This window comes from Astatotilapia calliptera, chromosome 15 (genome assembly GCF_964374335.1).
Source record: "Astatotilapia calliptera chromosome 15, fAstCal68.1, whole genome shotgun sequence".
Taxonomy (NCBI): Eukaryota; Metazoa; Chordata; class Actinopteri; order Cichliformes; family Cichlidae; genus Astatotilapia; species Astatotilapia calliptera.
Genome location: NC_137436.1, coordinates 2129873 through 2146634, shown reverse-complemented (window position 1 = coordinate 2146634; position 16762 = coordinate 2129873). Strand labels below are relative to the sequence as shown.

The window sequence follows — 16762 nt, the reverse complement described above, 5'->3', positions numbered from 1 at the left end:
GAGTGTCATAAATAGTCCTGTTAATACACAAAGTCTTGTTTTGTGTGTTCCCCATACGCAGCACAGCACACTGGCTATTTAGAGATTCTCAGAATGTTTGGGATGAAACGCCCTGATTGTGATGTTTCACTCAGCCGTCACCTCCAGGAGCTGCATAATGTCACTGCACTAATGCCCAACTTTTTAAGTGTTTAGAGAATGCAGAGTGGGTTTTGGTACATGTTTATGTTTGTGCGCACAACCCCCTCCCCTATTTAAATCAGCCTCCAAGTTAAGTAAATCCAGCTAAGCTGCCCTTGCTGCAGTGTGACACACGGAGAGCGGCAGCGTTGATTTAATTCCTCTTGATGTGGAGCCATGTGCAACTCGCTGCTCAGCAGAAAGTGGCCCCATGCAGCACGGGCATCAAACCACTCACCGGGCTCCAGTGAGGACCGAGCTGCTGCTGCTGTTCTGCAGCCCCCTCCTCGCAAGCTCTCTCGCCTTATTAAATCAGTCACGCATTTCAACTGCAGCTCATTCAGCAAATGGAAGAATTGAAGGGGGTAAAAAAAGAAAAACATTTAAATCAAGCGCAGCGCGTTTGGGTGCCGGCAGATGGGTGCCGTGTTTTATAATGAGACATTTGCCCTGTCAGCTCAAGGCTGGGGTTGGGTATTAACAGCCCCCGTGAGCGCGTGCACACACACGCACCAATATGAGCTGATGCAGCTGGGTGTCGACACACTTTGATAGTTTCCATTTAATGCGCTCTCCCAAAAAAACAACAAAACCCCTGAAGTTCCCCCGTATTAGAGAAAAAAAAGAACAAAGTGCTGTATCAGAAATGCCTTTAATTGTCTTTGTGTTGGTTGGAATATTTAAATACTTATTTGCCTTGCAAATCTTGTATCAATGTATTTGTATATTTTAAACAGCTCAAAGTCTTTCCTAATGGCTGACTAATCATTCTCTGATACTGTCTCAGGTAAGCCCCACATATCCCCCGCCCCCCTTAATTTTTTTAAGAACATAAAGGTTTAAGGTGAGAAAAGGGGATCGTAAGGCATACATACAAAACAGCAATATTATGTTTCATATGCCATTTGTGCTGGAAAATAACCAGCAGAGCTCATGCTTTCGCCTCTGTGATTCTGCAAAGAGCAAACAATTTAAAGAAAAGACACAAATGTGTGAGAGAGAGTCGGAGAGATGCAAAGCAATAGCAGGAAAAATGTATATCTGCTTATGTAATGGCCATTTCTCCCGTTAAACAGGGCGAAACACTGAACAAATTCAGTAAGAAGTCACGATTAGTTCCAGCAGATTAACAAATGAAACGGCTCAACTTGAGTTAGTTACTCGACCTGATGAGAGGGCTGCGAGGAGCCCGGCTGGAACACATAGACGCACTATGCCGGGCTAAAGCTTCCACTAAGATATCTAAGAAGATATTTAAAGGATGATCTGTCTTGGTGACCAGTTCCACTGCTACTCTGTAACTGTAGATATATTAATCATATCTAATTATAAATACAGTCATAATGACTGTTGCATCATATGTTTTTTTTATTTATTTTTTTTGGGGGGGGGATTGTATGGAGAAGAGTCGTAATGTTCAAAGTTCTGCTGTTAAAATAGCTTTGACTGTGATTTAAAACATTTTGGGGCCTTGTATCAGTTTAGTCTCAGGATACCAAAGGTCTTCTCTCTAAGATCAAGGTTGAGAAACAAAGCTGCGACTGATGAAACATTTCAGCAACCCACACGCTGTCATCTCACTGTTAGAAATGGTTTATGAAGGATTCATACCCTTCATACGAGGCATTTTTTGTCCTTATGAAGTGTGTGGCGTCCTCCTGTTACCCGCTTGGCTGCTGTAAACAAGCGTCCAAAATTTCTCCACTTTGTCCGCTGGGTGGTGCTTTGTTGTCGGGCACGCTTCACACTCTGTGGCGGGGGTCTTGGTGGTGTGTGTGCGGACTCTTGTGACAGCACTGCGATGCCGTCTGCTCTGCCAAATTCTGCACCGTCATTCCCACCTGCCCAAGTCACAGTGTTATACCCAGGAGTCAGCCACTGTTATTACTAAGAGTAATAACACAGGACGGCTCATTTTTAAACCCACTCCCCTTTTCTCGTCTGCGACCGAAAACAAGCAGCTAGCAACCCCGCCGTGCTTTACTGTTAATTTCGCGCAGGCCTTCCAAACCTTTGTGGCAGCCAATAGCAAATGTGCGCACTTCCTATATCGAGCCTATTAAATGTTTACCCCTCGCCAATGAAAAGCCGTCGCTTCTCCTCTCGCCCCAGTCAAATTTATTATTATACAAAATAAATAATTGCTTAAACTCCTCAAACAGCGAAAGCGAGGCTCTGAAAGGCGCGTTGTTTTTAAGTTTTATGTATTTGTACTTATTCTGTTTCCATCAAGTGCCACTGCCTGGTGCAATGCAGGTCCCGTGTAGCCAATCGATGGTGCCGACACATGGAGTATAATATTGCAGGTCTGCAGCGGCCAATCAGAAGCGACCTCACACACCGGCACAGCAAATCTCCGGCGTCAACCGGGCTTCCTACACTGGCGGTATCCTTCCGCGACTGCAAACTAGTACCCATATTAGTAAAACATACCTGCCCCTAGAATAATAATAACAATGTAAATCCTGAGCTATAGCTGGTAGCGTCAAAATTTCTTGTAATTTTTACTTTACAACTCGTTATTTTATAAACCCAGTGAAGTTGCCAGACTTCAACTGTTCCGATCTCTTTTTAATTTAAAGACACAGTATGTTTTTTACCACCACATCGTGAGTTTTGAACATTGAATGCTAAACTTGTTACCAATAATAAAATAAACTTTTGGCTAACGCTAATTATCAAACTGTAGGAAAGGTTTTTACAGTGTTTCCAGATAAGTATTAATCACTGGAGTTCGGTCAAACAATTTACTAGTGCATCCTATCCTCTGAAATGTGGCCTCATCTTATTCTTGATAAAGATGAAGGTGTTAATGGTTTGCTTCACACTCCTTCTTTTCTACTTAAAGTTAATTATGGTCTTTATATGCATCTTAATGGCTCCATAAATAGTTGGGCTTAACTTTAATGTGCTGCTTTACTGCTGCTTCATTCAGTTATTGCCTAAAAGCTCCCGAGGGGAACTAACCATGTAAATCTATAAGCAATATTAGTCTGCATTAGTCAGCAAACATCCAAGTGAATAAAAAGTAACATCTAGAAATATTTATTCAGATCATGTTTACTAGCAGGCTCAGAATTTCAACAACATGGGCAGCGGTGTTTGTCTGCATCAAAAAGAAAAACAACAACACAAAACGTAGAATAATGTGTAAAATAACTGCATGTCTGCCACATCCCAAGTTGTGTAGTTTGACACGAGTGCAGGGACGCTCTCTCCATGTACTGCAGGCGTTTTGGCCCCAGTGATTGACGTGTCCACTGCTGGAGGCCCGCGTCGCTGTTGCTGCTGCAACAGCCCTGAATTGAAAATAAGGAAGTGAGTGATCAGTGCTAGTGTGGCGGAGGGATACACGAGGCAATCCCCATTCTAACCACGGCCAATACACTCACTCCTAACCCGCCAGTGGAACTCCATCTAAGGAACGACTACACTCCTAGTCTGCCTCCACAGACCAACAAGCACACAACCCATCCAACATGGTATGTATTGTCATTCATTCCGTTTAGTAGGGCAATGTGTTTTAAACGTAGGGAAAGCCTGCTTATTAGAAGCGCAAACCTACCATACGTGTATGTTTACTGTTTAGTCATTGATTCCTCTTATCAGCTATCCGGTTTGCGCGGAGGAGGCGGAAAACGCCCGCCAGGCGCATTTTTTAAGCTAGTGCATGGGGCAATATGAAGTACACTATTATGTGTTTTGTCTGTCCGTTTTAGTGACTTTCTAAATGGAAATACTGTCCACTTCCAAATGGGTTTGCTTTATGCTTCATAACTGCGCAATTCACACAGCATTATTGGCTATTCGGCTATATGGGGTCAAGTAGCCGCTTCACGGCTGCACGGTGCATATCGAATTAATTCTTGGACTAGTTTAACGGTGTAACTAGCAAGCTATTCTGGGTTATTACGGCATAATTCTGGAGCCACGGGTGAGTTAGGGTGCGTTTTTACAATCCGCCTGAGGAGCACACCTTACCGAGAAGCACACCTATCGTTCGGAGAAACGTAGCCGAGCCATAAAGCGCTGTTTCCCCAGCCGGGAGAAGCGTGTTTGAACAGAGAAGCGCGGTAAATTTCGCAACGTGAACGCAGCACTGGTAATTAGAAGGAAAACGAACCGGCTGCGTTTGCTTCTCCCTCCCTCCATTTTTCTTTCTTTCTTTCTTTTTTTTAGGTTGCACCACCTTGTTGGTCGAGCCGAGCCGTGTCATGATGGGGAACGGTTGTTGTATCTCGTCAGTGTTCCGCAACGGAAACTGACCATATTTATGTAATTGCAAGGTTATGGCTACATTATACGTGTCATCCCGGCCTGTAAACAACCACTAATAGACGCAATTCCACCTTTAATGCATGCAGCCTTTACTGGTGGTTTATCGTAAGCGGGGTTATCTATTTGTGTTATGGTGGCTGATTTGCTTGGCTCTTTGCAAATTTTTCTCGATGTTATGCAAATGTGGTGCCTGTGTGAGTTGTCCAAGAAGCTCTTTGTGGCGCTTGGTCACCGCAAAAAAAAAAAGAAAAAAAGGCATCAGCAGCTGGAGAGTTCAGTCGACTTTTTCCAAAACCAGATGTTGCGAATTATGGGAAGTGGCAGGCTTGCACTACAGAATGCAGTAACCTGAATTCTGTGAGGGGGGGGCAACTAACAATTTTCACCAGATCCCTGAAGCCACACACACTCTTGACATCTGCAACCAGCTAACGAGGCAGAGCCTCTCTGCTGGCTGTGAGGAGAAGTTAACAAGTGGAAATGATCTGGATGTGGAAAAGAGGCCTTCGAGCTTAATCCATTGATTATCGGGCTTGATAGCTCATTAATGGCTCAAGGAGGTCAAGAAGCTGTAGACCTCCTCCAGCCCCTTTGCTGCAATCAAATACCCCATATATGGTAACAAGCTGTGATGCAGTTTCATGTTGCAGCGCAGTGCAGTAATTGGAGTGTAAAGGGGAATAGTTGTCCCCGTGTATCAGCCGCTCTGAAAAGTTTAATCCACGGCCGTAAGCCCCCTTGTCTGCATCAATACATGCGCTGAAGTGGAAACAGACTCCCCCATTGAGGTGGACGTATCGAATATGTAGCGGGACCGGGCTAAGGCCCTATCCTGTTCCTGTTACGCGCTTGCTTGCTGATGCATGTTTAGTAACTCAGTTGACATCCTATCCAGTGCAGTGAATAATTTATACGCTTGCCGACAACACCTAGCCAGGTCCCGTGTTCCCAGTGTTTGGCGGAAATGAAGTACAATGGAGTACCCGGTCACCTGCCACCACCAGCCATATGGTGAACGGGCGCCCCCATTGCAGGATGTTGGGAGCCTGGTGTTGTTTACACCATCCTCACTCCCATTAGACACAGCTCGGCCCTGAGGCCTCGCTGTTCTTTTTCTCTTCTTTTTTTTGTCCAGCCTCAAAGAGAAGAGGTGTTAAATGCGCTGTGGAGCTCAGTGCTACTATAGAACAGGACCGTGTGTGTGTGTGTGTGTGTGTGTGTGTGTGTGTGTGTGTGTGTGTGTCATACCCATCTGTCAGACTGACAGCTGGTTCTGCACCTTTCACTTGGTGAATGCAGAGATGCTAGCTCAGGAATTGTTAGGGCACCTCGGTGACAGATGAGCAGCAGCAGAGAAAAAAAATGCACATTAAACATTGATAACAGGCTGTTAAAGAAGAAGATGATAGTTGATGGTGTTCTCTTGCGCTATTTTGCATCCCCTATCTAATTAAATCAAGTATGAACATAGGCGAATGCAGTGTTTGTACAAGCCTGATATGGAAGGAAGTGAGAGCTAAAAGCTATTTTACGCTGGCCCAGGGAACTGTCTCCTGCCTCCCGCAGTCCTGTTTGGAGTGCATAGCTAGGGCTGACTGCCCAGGCAACAGTGGGAGTGGTTGACCCACTCGTGCCAGTGAATTATTGCCAGCAGAGCACACTCCATCCCCAAACAAGCCATTTTTAACACCGGAAGCCTGGCAGCAAACATGGCTGTCCATAAGACAGTGAGGATGGTGAATCATTGGGAGTTTCCTCTCAACAGTATGCCACATATGGAGAGAGAAGAAGGGACAGACAGAGGAGAAAAGGTCTGAAGGAGGAAATATTGGCAGAGGTACAAGTGCCAGGGAGAGGAGGAAGGACAGGAAGAGATGGGTCAGTAGTGAGCCCAGTGGTGCTGCGGCACCATAAGGCCCCGACAGCTTGGGCCTAAGCCAGGAGAGGTTCCATAGTACTGAGTCACCAGTGCCCACACCCTGTCCGCTTAGAGAGACAGCAAGAGACAGCACAAGCAACACAGCTTGACAAAGAGGGTGACTAAGGGAGGACTGGAAGGTGGAGTCATGAACACAGTGAGAAATTCACACAGGGGTTAATAAGGGACGAAAAATGTAAAGAGGAAGAGAGCAGCAGCAGAACTCAAATACAAAGATGAGACTGAGAATATCGGTCGACCCAAGTGGCACGTCAGCGTCGGGGAGGTTGCTTTTGTCTCTTGACATTTCCTATTCCATCAGATGGAAGTGGAGACAGGAGGAGGGCAGAGGCAGGGAGGAAAAAAGCAGAAAGAAAGAAAGAAAGAAACGTGTTCAGAGCAGGTTATTGAGTCAGGTCAGCTAATTGTACGAGTGCTCGCGAGGTTCTTCGTGAACCCCTTGCTGACTGAATCGATCCATCCCCAGCCTGCTGCTACTGCTCAAGCCGTGAGGCTTCTTTCTTTGGTGAAAAGTTAAAGGTCATCTGGCAGCACATTGTGTGGTGATCTGCTAAATCGTATCCAGTCAGAGCAAATGTATGAAGCAAATTTGATTTACTGGTTTAACTGAGAAAAACAAGATACTCTCACTCCCAAATGTGAACTTCACAAGGGTCAAATCGCCATAGCTACGGCGTATAGGTACGACCTGGAGGGCGTGTTTGTCTGTACCCAATGCAAAATTACATGTGCAAACACATAAACACACTGATGGGCTGCAGGAATTCGCTTTGAGGCATAACCGGCTACTCTGACTAATTCACAGGAAACATGGGGGTGGAAAGTATTGGTGTTGAGGAAGAATGCTATTAAAAGGGACTCTGTGTATGTGTGCGCCCTAGCTTACTCTTCCATGTTTGTCTGTGTGTGTTCCTTCCTTGCTGCCAAGCACAATGATGTCAGAGCGTTCTGTTAACAATACTAATAAAAAACCCAAAATCATGTTTTATAAGGCAGAGATTGGAGTGTACCGGTGGGAGTTATCTGCACCAGTAGCTTTGTATTCATACTTTTACAGCTGAAGGTGTTTGTTTGAAATCGCTGGCTCTTTTTACAAGCAAGCTTAATAAATCTATGTAAAAGGCGTGGTGGTGGATGCTCGGTTTCAAGCCATTTAAAGTATGTGTGAGTCACTCTGAGCTATTAAGACAGCTCCAGCTGGCACAGCGAGCAGGGCTGGGAGGGCAACCAAGCCGGGCCAACCCGCCAGGCCATTATTCTTGTTACTACGGTTATGGAAAACACGCCGGCACTGATATGTCCTGAAACAACCCCGCCTAAACTTTGACTCCTGGTCTGGAGGCAGCACTTAATCAAATTTATTGCAGTATCTTGTTACCCAGCAGTCCTCCTTGTGAGCACTGCTATGGTGTAGCCTACTTTTATACACGAGGACGTCAGTCTTAGGGAGCCACTCTTCGGCTGGAAATTACATTTCATACATCACCTTCATGTAGTGCTTTTATGTGTTAGCTCTGTGCCAGTCTTACAAATACAACCTTGACGGTATGACGGTAAGCCTCCGCTCTCACTGTGAGCAAAACCTGATTACTAGCTTTTAGCGTCAATTTTATAGCATTACATTTGAGACTTACTGCCATGTAATTGGCAGTTAACTATTATATGAGAGAACAAAACACTATTTTGATAAGAAATATAAGGAAACCCATTTGGAGTATTGTTGTGGGTAGGTTTTGGCAGCCCCAACAGGAGCTCCTAGCTGAAGCCAGCCAACCCCAGAACACTGTGGCCAGTGTTTAGCTGTGTGGTGGTTGCACGGTGGGGATGATGAGGAATGTAATGACAAAACTACTTGGGATTTGCAATCTTTGCCCTGTGACTAAGACTTGTTTGTTTGTGACAATAACATTCCATTCTCCCCCCCAACCACACAGGCTGACCAGCTAACAGAGGAGCAGATTGCAGGTAAGAACAAGCAGGTTTTCCCTACTTCCCCTTTTCTCTTGGTGCGATGTCCCCTGTGTACTAGTGGATCACTTACATGCTGTAAAGTTCCAGAACTGAGTAAGGAAATGTCTCCCATTAGCTGTTCTGGCAGTTTCCATGTTGCTTATAGGGAACATGAAGTGAAAGAACATTGAAAGATTCGGCACCCGCCCTCCCTCAGCAGATCATTATCATTTCAAAATGAACAGGACATAAGGGGAAGAACTATTTGCAGCAATCATAAGTCAAGGCTGAAACCCATGCAGCACATAGACGGTTTTAAAGCCAAGCTTAGGAACAGTTTCAATCACTGAGGCACCTTGATATTCTTAATAATAAATGATGGGAAAAAAGTGAAAGCTGCACAGTTTCTTCTCACTCAAAGCCCCTCTGTGGCTAATTAGCTTGTGTTAAGCCTCAAGGCTGATGCTCACTATTGCCTATTTTCAATCTCTGGATGGGTTTTTATGGCCTGTAGTTAAGAAGCCTGCTTGTTCAAAAGATAAAAACAGACACGCTGGCTTTTTCCCACTTCCAGTCTTCTGAGTCTTATAAGACTTCTTTGTGCAGTCAGAGCTCGGCACACGTGTGCATTAGCTTTGCAGGTTAGTTGAGAATCAGTTGACCTTTCTAGACCTGACCGCAGCGTCCCAACACAACCTATTCTCTAACTGCACAGCAACAGCAATCTAACTGGCGCTCTCACCTCCAACCCCCACAGAGTTCAAGGAGGCTTTCTCCTTATTTGACAAGGATGGTGACGGCACCATCACCACCAAAGAGCTCGGCACCGTCATGAGGTCGCTGGGCCAGAACCCCACAGAGGCTGAGCTGCAGGACATGATCAACGAGGTGGATGCTGATGGTCAGTATACTCACGCTTCATTTCTTGGCATTAGACTAACAAAACTGTGTAAAGTTACTCATTACAATTATGATTTGTCAGTTCAGTACATGCCTAGGTGCCATATAAGGCAGTGAAGTTTTCTTGATTGGTTGAAAAAGTACTACCCTAACTTTATGTTGACGATTATCACTTTTATTGAGAACATTTTTTTAACCCCGTCTTTGTGCCATAAGGTGAAGAGTTTGTGTTTGATGTGATAATTGAACAATAACGTTTTCCAAATCCAAAAACAATATAGGCGACTAGAATCAGGGATGCACGTGGATGTTATTTGTGGTACGGTGCATCCAGGCTACAAAAACAAGACTTACGTTCTAAACCAGGGAGATGGGTTTGAACATTTGGGTTAATATGATCCTTTCCTGTAACGGCCCCACTTTTAATCAACAAAATGACCGGCAGCTGTCATTCCCAACAGAGAAGCAGCAAAAATTACACAACTGCGACTCATTTGCCTAAATACAGTTGGACATAATTTAACTGATTTTCAGGAGTGGGACTTCACCTCCATGCAGACCCCTTCTGGTTCTGTCTATATGTGGACCCCACCCCCACGCTGCACGCTGTTCGTTGTTGTTTTGGTGGCCCACCCACACACCCACCCTCTGTTTTTCAATTCATTCACTTCTTGTCAGTACATGGGGATCTGCATCCAGTCCCCAGACTGCAGCCTCAATTCATGTTCACGCCATCTGCCATTCTGTACTAGAAACACTATCAAACCTAAATGAGGATGTGGTCCCAGCTAGGGAAAAGAGGACTAACTGTTTGGAGATTTGTCTGTTAATTTGATTGGATGGTCTAATGGGGTGGGTGGGACTTTAATTTCTAGTTAACATTTCATTGCGTGACTTTAGCGATAAAACCTCTGTTACAAATGGACGAGGGATTAGTTCGACCATCCATTACGGCCCTTTCTCGAAACACATCAGCGGTGCTGTTGCCCACGTCCCTCCCTTTTCTGCCAACTGTCAACCAACTGTCCAAGCCAACTGTCCGGCCAGCCTTATCTTTAGATGACGTATCCTCTCTGTGTCAGCAGTTTAGTCACCGTGCGTTCAGCTCCATCACAGTTGTCAGTGTCACGCATATGGATGTGCACGAGGAGTGTTCAGTGCTGGTGAGTGCTGTGTGTCGAAGGCTCAGCGTTACCGAGCCCATGTTGAACCACCGTCGGCTGACATAATTCTCTTCTCCTGTGCATCCGTCCCTGCGCTGCAGTGTGAAACAGACATAGTGAGACAGCAAACTGAGTTAGAGGACAGGAATCCAAGTTGTTGGCTAGTAGCTCAAAAGTTGGCCGTCCTTGAGCTGCACAGGATGTTAGCTTTCAGTGGGGCCTTTACCTCAGTGCTGCTCTGTCAGCTTATAGGATTTCGTAAATGGGAGCACATTGATCAGGAGAAATCAATTGCGTCGCAGCTTGGCTGCCCCTTTATTGAAACGTCCTCCCACAATCCTTGATGCCCTCCCCTTCTCTTACACCCAAGAACGAACACGAACACACACACACACACACACACACACACACACACACACACACACACACACACACACACACACACACACACACACACACACACTAACATCCCCTGATGCAATCTAGGTCAGACAGCAGTGAAGCTAGTAATGGAAAATAAAAGTGGTTACATAAGGCCTCTCTGCGCTTTGCACATCCAGTACCCACATCAGCAGCCATGGGATGTCAGCTGGCCCATTGAAAATCAGCTTTATTTACCAAACAAGGAGGCTGGGGTAAAGAATTACAACAAATGGAGACAGGATGGAAGGCTTTAGCTAGAGACGGCACTGTGTCGGTGTGGTATCAGATAGAAATGCTGGTTTTTAATTCGCCACCGCACAGAGTTGAGCACGAAAGCATAACCACACATGCTGTAAAACACCCGGGAGCTATTATATTCCTCAGCCTAAAAGAAGATCACATCATGTTTAAGACAGGATAAAAAACAAGCGTAATTATGAATTAAAATACAAGCTTTAGCTGCAGCACATCACTCGTCATCATTACACAACCCGACCCTTCCTTCCCGGCTCTGGGATGGACGCTGGCTTTATGATGCAGGAAAATCCAATGACCACACACAAGTGTCGAGATGCCTCAGCCTTCTATAGTTTGCGTCAGCACCTCTTATGTGTAATCGCACCATCTCCCACTCGGTTCACTCCTTACATTCTCTCCTCTTCACATCTCCCTCATCTCCAGCTCCCTCTCTGCCACCCACTCACTCCCTCCCTCTCTTTTTTTCTCTCTCTTTATCTTACCACCCTTTTCTCTTCCTCTTCCCATCTGCCTTCCTCCCTATCTTCATCCATCTGCTTCTACCGTTCTTCCTCATTTGCTGTTGCAGCTGGCCTGAGGTGCAGCTGTACAGATATCGCTCAAGGGCTACCTCTCTTGTTATTTTCCCCCTTGGATTGTGGTCCCCCCCCCAATATCCATCTCTCCCAACCCCCCAGTGGCAGCATGTGTTTTCCCTTCGGTGCTGCTTGATGTCTCTGTGTTAGATAACAGGTCCTTAGACTGCTACCGCAGGCCATGAGATCGCCATCTGCCCCATCACATTACGACATTCCTTTTTTGATATACACGTCCATCCTCTTGTTCACTCTTTAGCTCTCCCTCTAAGGCATGCTCTGCCATTGGTTAATCTGCCCACAATCCCACCCCAGGGCTAATCCTCATGGTTACTTTGCCCTTGGTGTCCCTGACCTTCATTTCAATTCCCTCATAAATTTCTGGGTATTTTTTGTCACTTGTTAATGAAAATACATTTCCCATAGTTCTTACTGATTCTTCAGATCTTGTAATAGATCTGGAGATCTGTTACGTCCCCCACCAGCTTTCCCAGCCTCCTTCTTATGGTGTTATTGGTGAGCCACTAAGCTCCCCATAGAGCCTTGCACTGTCAGGAATGTCTGATCCTTTGGTAATCCTGTCTTGACAACACCTACATGGATATTGATCGATTTGCACACACATGCATGTGTCACTAGCATAGCAGCTACCATTAGCACCATCTGGAAAGCCATCGCTGGTTCACGTGTGCCAGATATTGCACTTTTTCTGCAAACAAAATAGTAGATATTTTACAGGGAACAGGAGCAACAAAGATGGATAGGAGGGACGGAGCATCCAGACCTTTTCTCGTTCTCCCTCCAGCCTCAGTTTGTGACTGTGGGGCCACAAGAGATCTTTCGATACATGCAGGCTCCTTGAAGGCAAAGCTGCACAGTACACTAAATGTCTGCATTATGGATGACTGCCCATGGGTCCCCTCACTGCAATCCTGCTGCGTTGCTTATAACATACGCAACATTTTCCAAGGGCTTCCCCTAAGGAAGAAAAGGAAGCACATACATACACAGAGTCACCCTCACACATACCCCCCTCCTCCTCCTCCTCCTCCTCCTCCCAGCCTTCAGTAGATATGTTTAGCACAGCAGTAAAGGTGTATGATAAATTATTTTTGAACTGTTCAGCCTCAAGCTTCACTGTCAAAAACATCTTTGAAGAGCAGACGTGGCCTAAATGCTAATATAAATGTTTCTGTAATACACAGCAGCAGCAGAAGGACATAAATGAGTATTTTTGTGCTTTTCATCAGCTAAATGCTGCGTTGTATTATGTCTACTTATCAGTGTTTGCTTTTACGTAATTGCAGTTTTTTGCTGATTAAACACGCCCCGTTGATCACCCATTGCAGGTAATGGAACCATTGACTTCCCAGAGTTCCTGACCATGATGGCCAGAAAAATGAAGGACACAGACAGCGAGGAGGAGATCCGCGAGGCTTTCCGGGTATTCGACAAGGTAAATAAGCTTTTAAGAGCATCATTAAGGAATTACAGCACAGCGTCCGTGCTTTCCAAGCTGAAGTTTTGGTTTTGGTGGAACAAGAGGTCGACGGATTGTTAAATAAATGGTAAATGGCCTGTATTTGTATAGCGCTTTACTTGGTCCCTAAGGACCCCAAAGCACTTTACACATAATAACAAATAAGCCCGATAATTCAGAGCAGGGAGAGCTTTTTGTTTTCTTTGCCTTTTTAAGATTAGTTTTAGAGGGGGAAGAAATGCAGCAAATGCTTTGGTAACGCAGGGACTAAATGGCATTTGGATGCATGTGGTATGCGCCTTAACCTCTTGGTTATTAAGTTGCATGATAATGTAAATTTATTACAGCAGGCCAGGCTAATGTTCAATTAAAGCAGAGCTATTCTATTCATTTCCAGCTCAGTGGTTTTTATTTTGGACTCTACTACAGTAGCGTTAGACAATCCACACAATAATCCTTAGTTGTCTCGTTCTTGGCCGTTGTGAAGCCCCTCAGTTTCTCCTCTGTGTGGAACAAGCTGCCTTTCTTCCTCCTTTATGTCAGCCTTCTTCTGATTGGCTGCCCTTCCTAAACAGAGTTTGAACAGCAGGTGGGTCAAACTTTTTTGAGATGACCATATTGGGAATATCCTATTTCTTTGACATGAAGATCCAAGAATTGAAGACGAGCATCTCCCGTTGTAACAGTAGACTGTATGTGACAGAAAGTAGACCTGATGCAAAGAAAAGTCGTCTGTTCGTTTACTTCCTGCTTGCGTAACACCTTCTCCTTACTTACTTACTCCATTTTTACCTGAGCAGTTGTCAGCCTGCAGGGTATTTGTTTTACCGCTTGATGCGATTGTTCCCGTGCTCCGTTTCTAGGACGGAAATGGCTACATTAGCGCCGCAGAGCTGCGTCACGTCATGACGAACCTGGGAGAGAAGCTAACGGACGAGGAGGTGGACGAGATGATCAGAGAAGCAGACATCGACGGAGACGGACAGGTCAACTACGAAGGTAAAAGACTGTGACGAGCGCGAAGGAAAGTGCATGCTAAAATGTCACGCTACACAAATAGCTTTAGTTTCTAGGCCAGGGTGCGAGCTTTTATTAAACAGGGAGAACGGAGCGCTTCATTTGCCAAACTGTATTTCTCTGAGGGCGACCGCAAGACAAGCCAGCCGCACATTATATTAGTTATTAGATGGGGGGTATAGATGGAGCCTGCTGAAACAGAGATAGGAGAAAGCCATCCTCCTGAATTATCATCAGTGCGCCAGGAGCCTTTTCACTCTTTCTCCCTCGTCCTCCCTTCCTCCCACTGTTGGTCCCCTGGCACATTACACGAGAGACTGCGCTCATTTTCTAGAAGGCTGTTGATATATTATGAACAGTCCATAAGTCCTGGCTGCAAAGTGCCCTACTTCTACACTCCGACCGGATACACGAAAACCTCCTTTTATTTGTTCACTCTTGTCAGTTTCACCATCACATTTCTCCCCAGCTGTAAGCACAACGCTCGAGCTTTTTAATCAAACGGGTTTAATGAGATGAACACGGAAGCTGTTTGGAAAGGGGACACTAATTAGTATGTGTGTTCTGAACCTGCTCAAGTTGATTAAAAAATTAATAAAGCATTGAACAATTTAGCAGGTGACTGCTCTTACTGGCTGTGCCAAAGCCGCACACCCAATGTCCTCATTGTCTCTTGTCCCCTCTCTCTCTGTTTGCAGAGTTTGTACAGATGATGACTGCAAAGTGAAGCTTGCCTGCCCCGTCCTGCCCCCTCTTAGAAGAAAAACAAACAAAAAAAGGATAAAAAAAAAAATCAAAATGTTTTACTTACCTCTTGGAAAAAATGTTCATTTATTCATACTGTTTCTGTATAGAAAATAATTGAATGTTGAAATAAAATATCCTTCTGTCCACACAGGAAAAATATAAAAACATACAAAAAATATCTGCATGAAAATGGTTAGTGATCCTGTCCCCTCCCCCCCGGAGATCAGTTTAGCATCAGTACTTAACAAGTAAAAATAATAACGACAAACCCTGTAACTCCCTTCAGACTAAAGCAGCAGCATTTGGTGAACTCCTTCCAGTTCCATTTGCTAGTGGTAAAGTCTGGGCTGGCCATCTCTTCTTTCTCTCTGTTTTCTGTTCTTCATGCATGCAGCTTGAGACCGGAGCACTAACCTAACCCTCCGACCCCTCCCTCACCTCCGCCCCTCCTCCGGGCTACCAGAGCGTGCTGATTCCACTATGAGCTGTCCTCTTGTTGGTTTGGTACAGTTTTTTGTATTTGGAGAGGAACTCTGTACTGTTAAGATGAGAGAATATAACAGGTTCTAACTCAAGCGTTAAAGTGGAACGGGACTTAATGTATGCTAGATAAAAAGTGGAAAAAACAAAACCCCACAATGTACAAAAAACATTTTCAAATGTTTGGCATGTTCTTTTGTTTTTGTTATGTTATTTGGACGGCCATCTTAGTAGTTGTGCGTCCCGCCCTTTGAAAGGAGGGGGGACTTAAAGAGTCTTACGGTGAGCTTTCTCATTTCTTTTTTCTTATCTTTCTTTTTTCTCGCTGAGATGCAGTGTCTGTCCTCTTTTCTTGCAAGAGAGAATCACTGGCCTTCACTTTTCTTCTTCTGTTTCTCGACTCAGATGTGAGCATAGTGAGGGGTGTACTGTGTTCGCAGCGCATGCTGTTAGGAGTGTCGGCACACCGGTCTTTGCAGATGTTCTTCTGAGTTCAGTTTACATTCATTCCAAGTTGTACATGCTAGTCTTTATTTCTTTTTTTCAAATAAAAGACCATGAACTTTATCGTGTCTTATGTCATTTTTCTTATGCTTGATTGTGAAAATGATCTATAAAGACAGCATAATGAGTCTGTATGTTGTTTACCGAGTAGACAAATGTGTCAACAATAAATAATTCTGATCATCCTCTCCTGTGCCGTGTCTTTGGGTGGTGCTGAGAAGGACCGGGTGGTGTGTGATACTCCTTTACATGGCGGTGAGGTTTACGGAGAGCGAGCGCTCGCAGGGGAGGGAGAGGCAGCAGGATGTGTTTGCTTTCCCGCTCAGCCGTGGATATACATACACATCCGTGACGCCTCTTCCCTCTCGAGACCCAGCTGGTTGCTAGGCAACAGGAGCATGCTGTAACTGGGATGTTGGGGGTTTTTGAAAAGGCAAGTGGGAGTTTGAATAAACCCTCCTGCTTTCTGCCAACGACTCCATGTTGGCTTGTCCTAGTAAGGCAAACCGGGCCACAGCTTTTTACACAACACGCACGGACAGAGGCAACGTAACAGGGAGCAAGCTCTGCCATGCCTCAGTGCTACCTAAAGGTCTGAAAGTAAAGCCAGACCTAAACTGTTTTACTATATTTGGACTGTAACGTCACCGTGTTTGGAAAGAGGAAAAGATGTGGCCGCTCTCCTCCCACCAGCATGCATGTCTGGCAAGCTCGAGCTTGATGTGAAGACTTGCCTTAGACATATACGTTGAAGAAAAAACACAGAGGGGTTGGAATCTGCTTTCAAAAGACAAAACACAGAATATTCTCTGCATACCTCACGTCATCATTATCTCTGCTGATCTGGTCTAAATTAGGTGGTATTTAG

The 16762-nt window shown here is 45.1% G+C and overlaps 1 protein-coding gene across 1 annotated transcript; it reads left to right on the top strand.

The window, feature by feature from the left end:
- The first annotated feature begins 3423 nt into the window (after positions 1–3423).
- Positions 3424–15957, top strand: calm1b (calmodulin 1b). The gene is made up of 6 exons (XM_026194508.2): positions 3424–3662; positions 8332–8362; positions 9105–9248; positions 13016–13122; positions 14010–14145; positions 14862–15957. Exons 1-6 carry the CDS (start codon positions 3660–3662, stop codon positions 14888–14890), a joined length of 450 nt encoding a protein of 149 aa, XP_026050293.1. The 5' UTR covers positions 3424–3659; the 3' UTR covers positions 14891–15957.
- Positions 15958–16762: the final 805 nt, after the last annotated feature.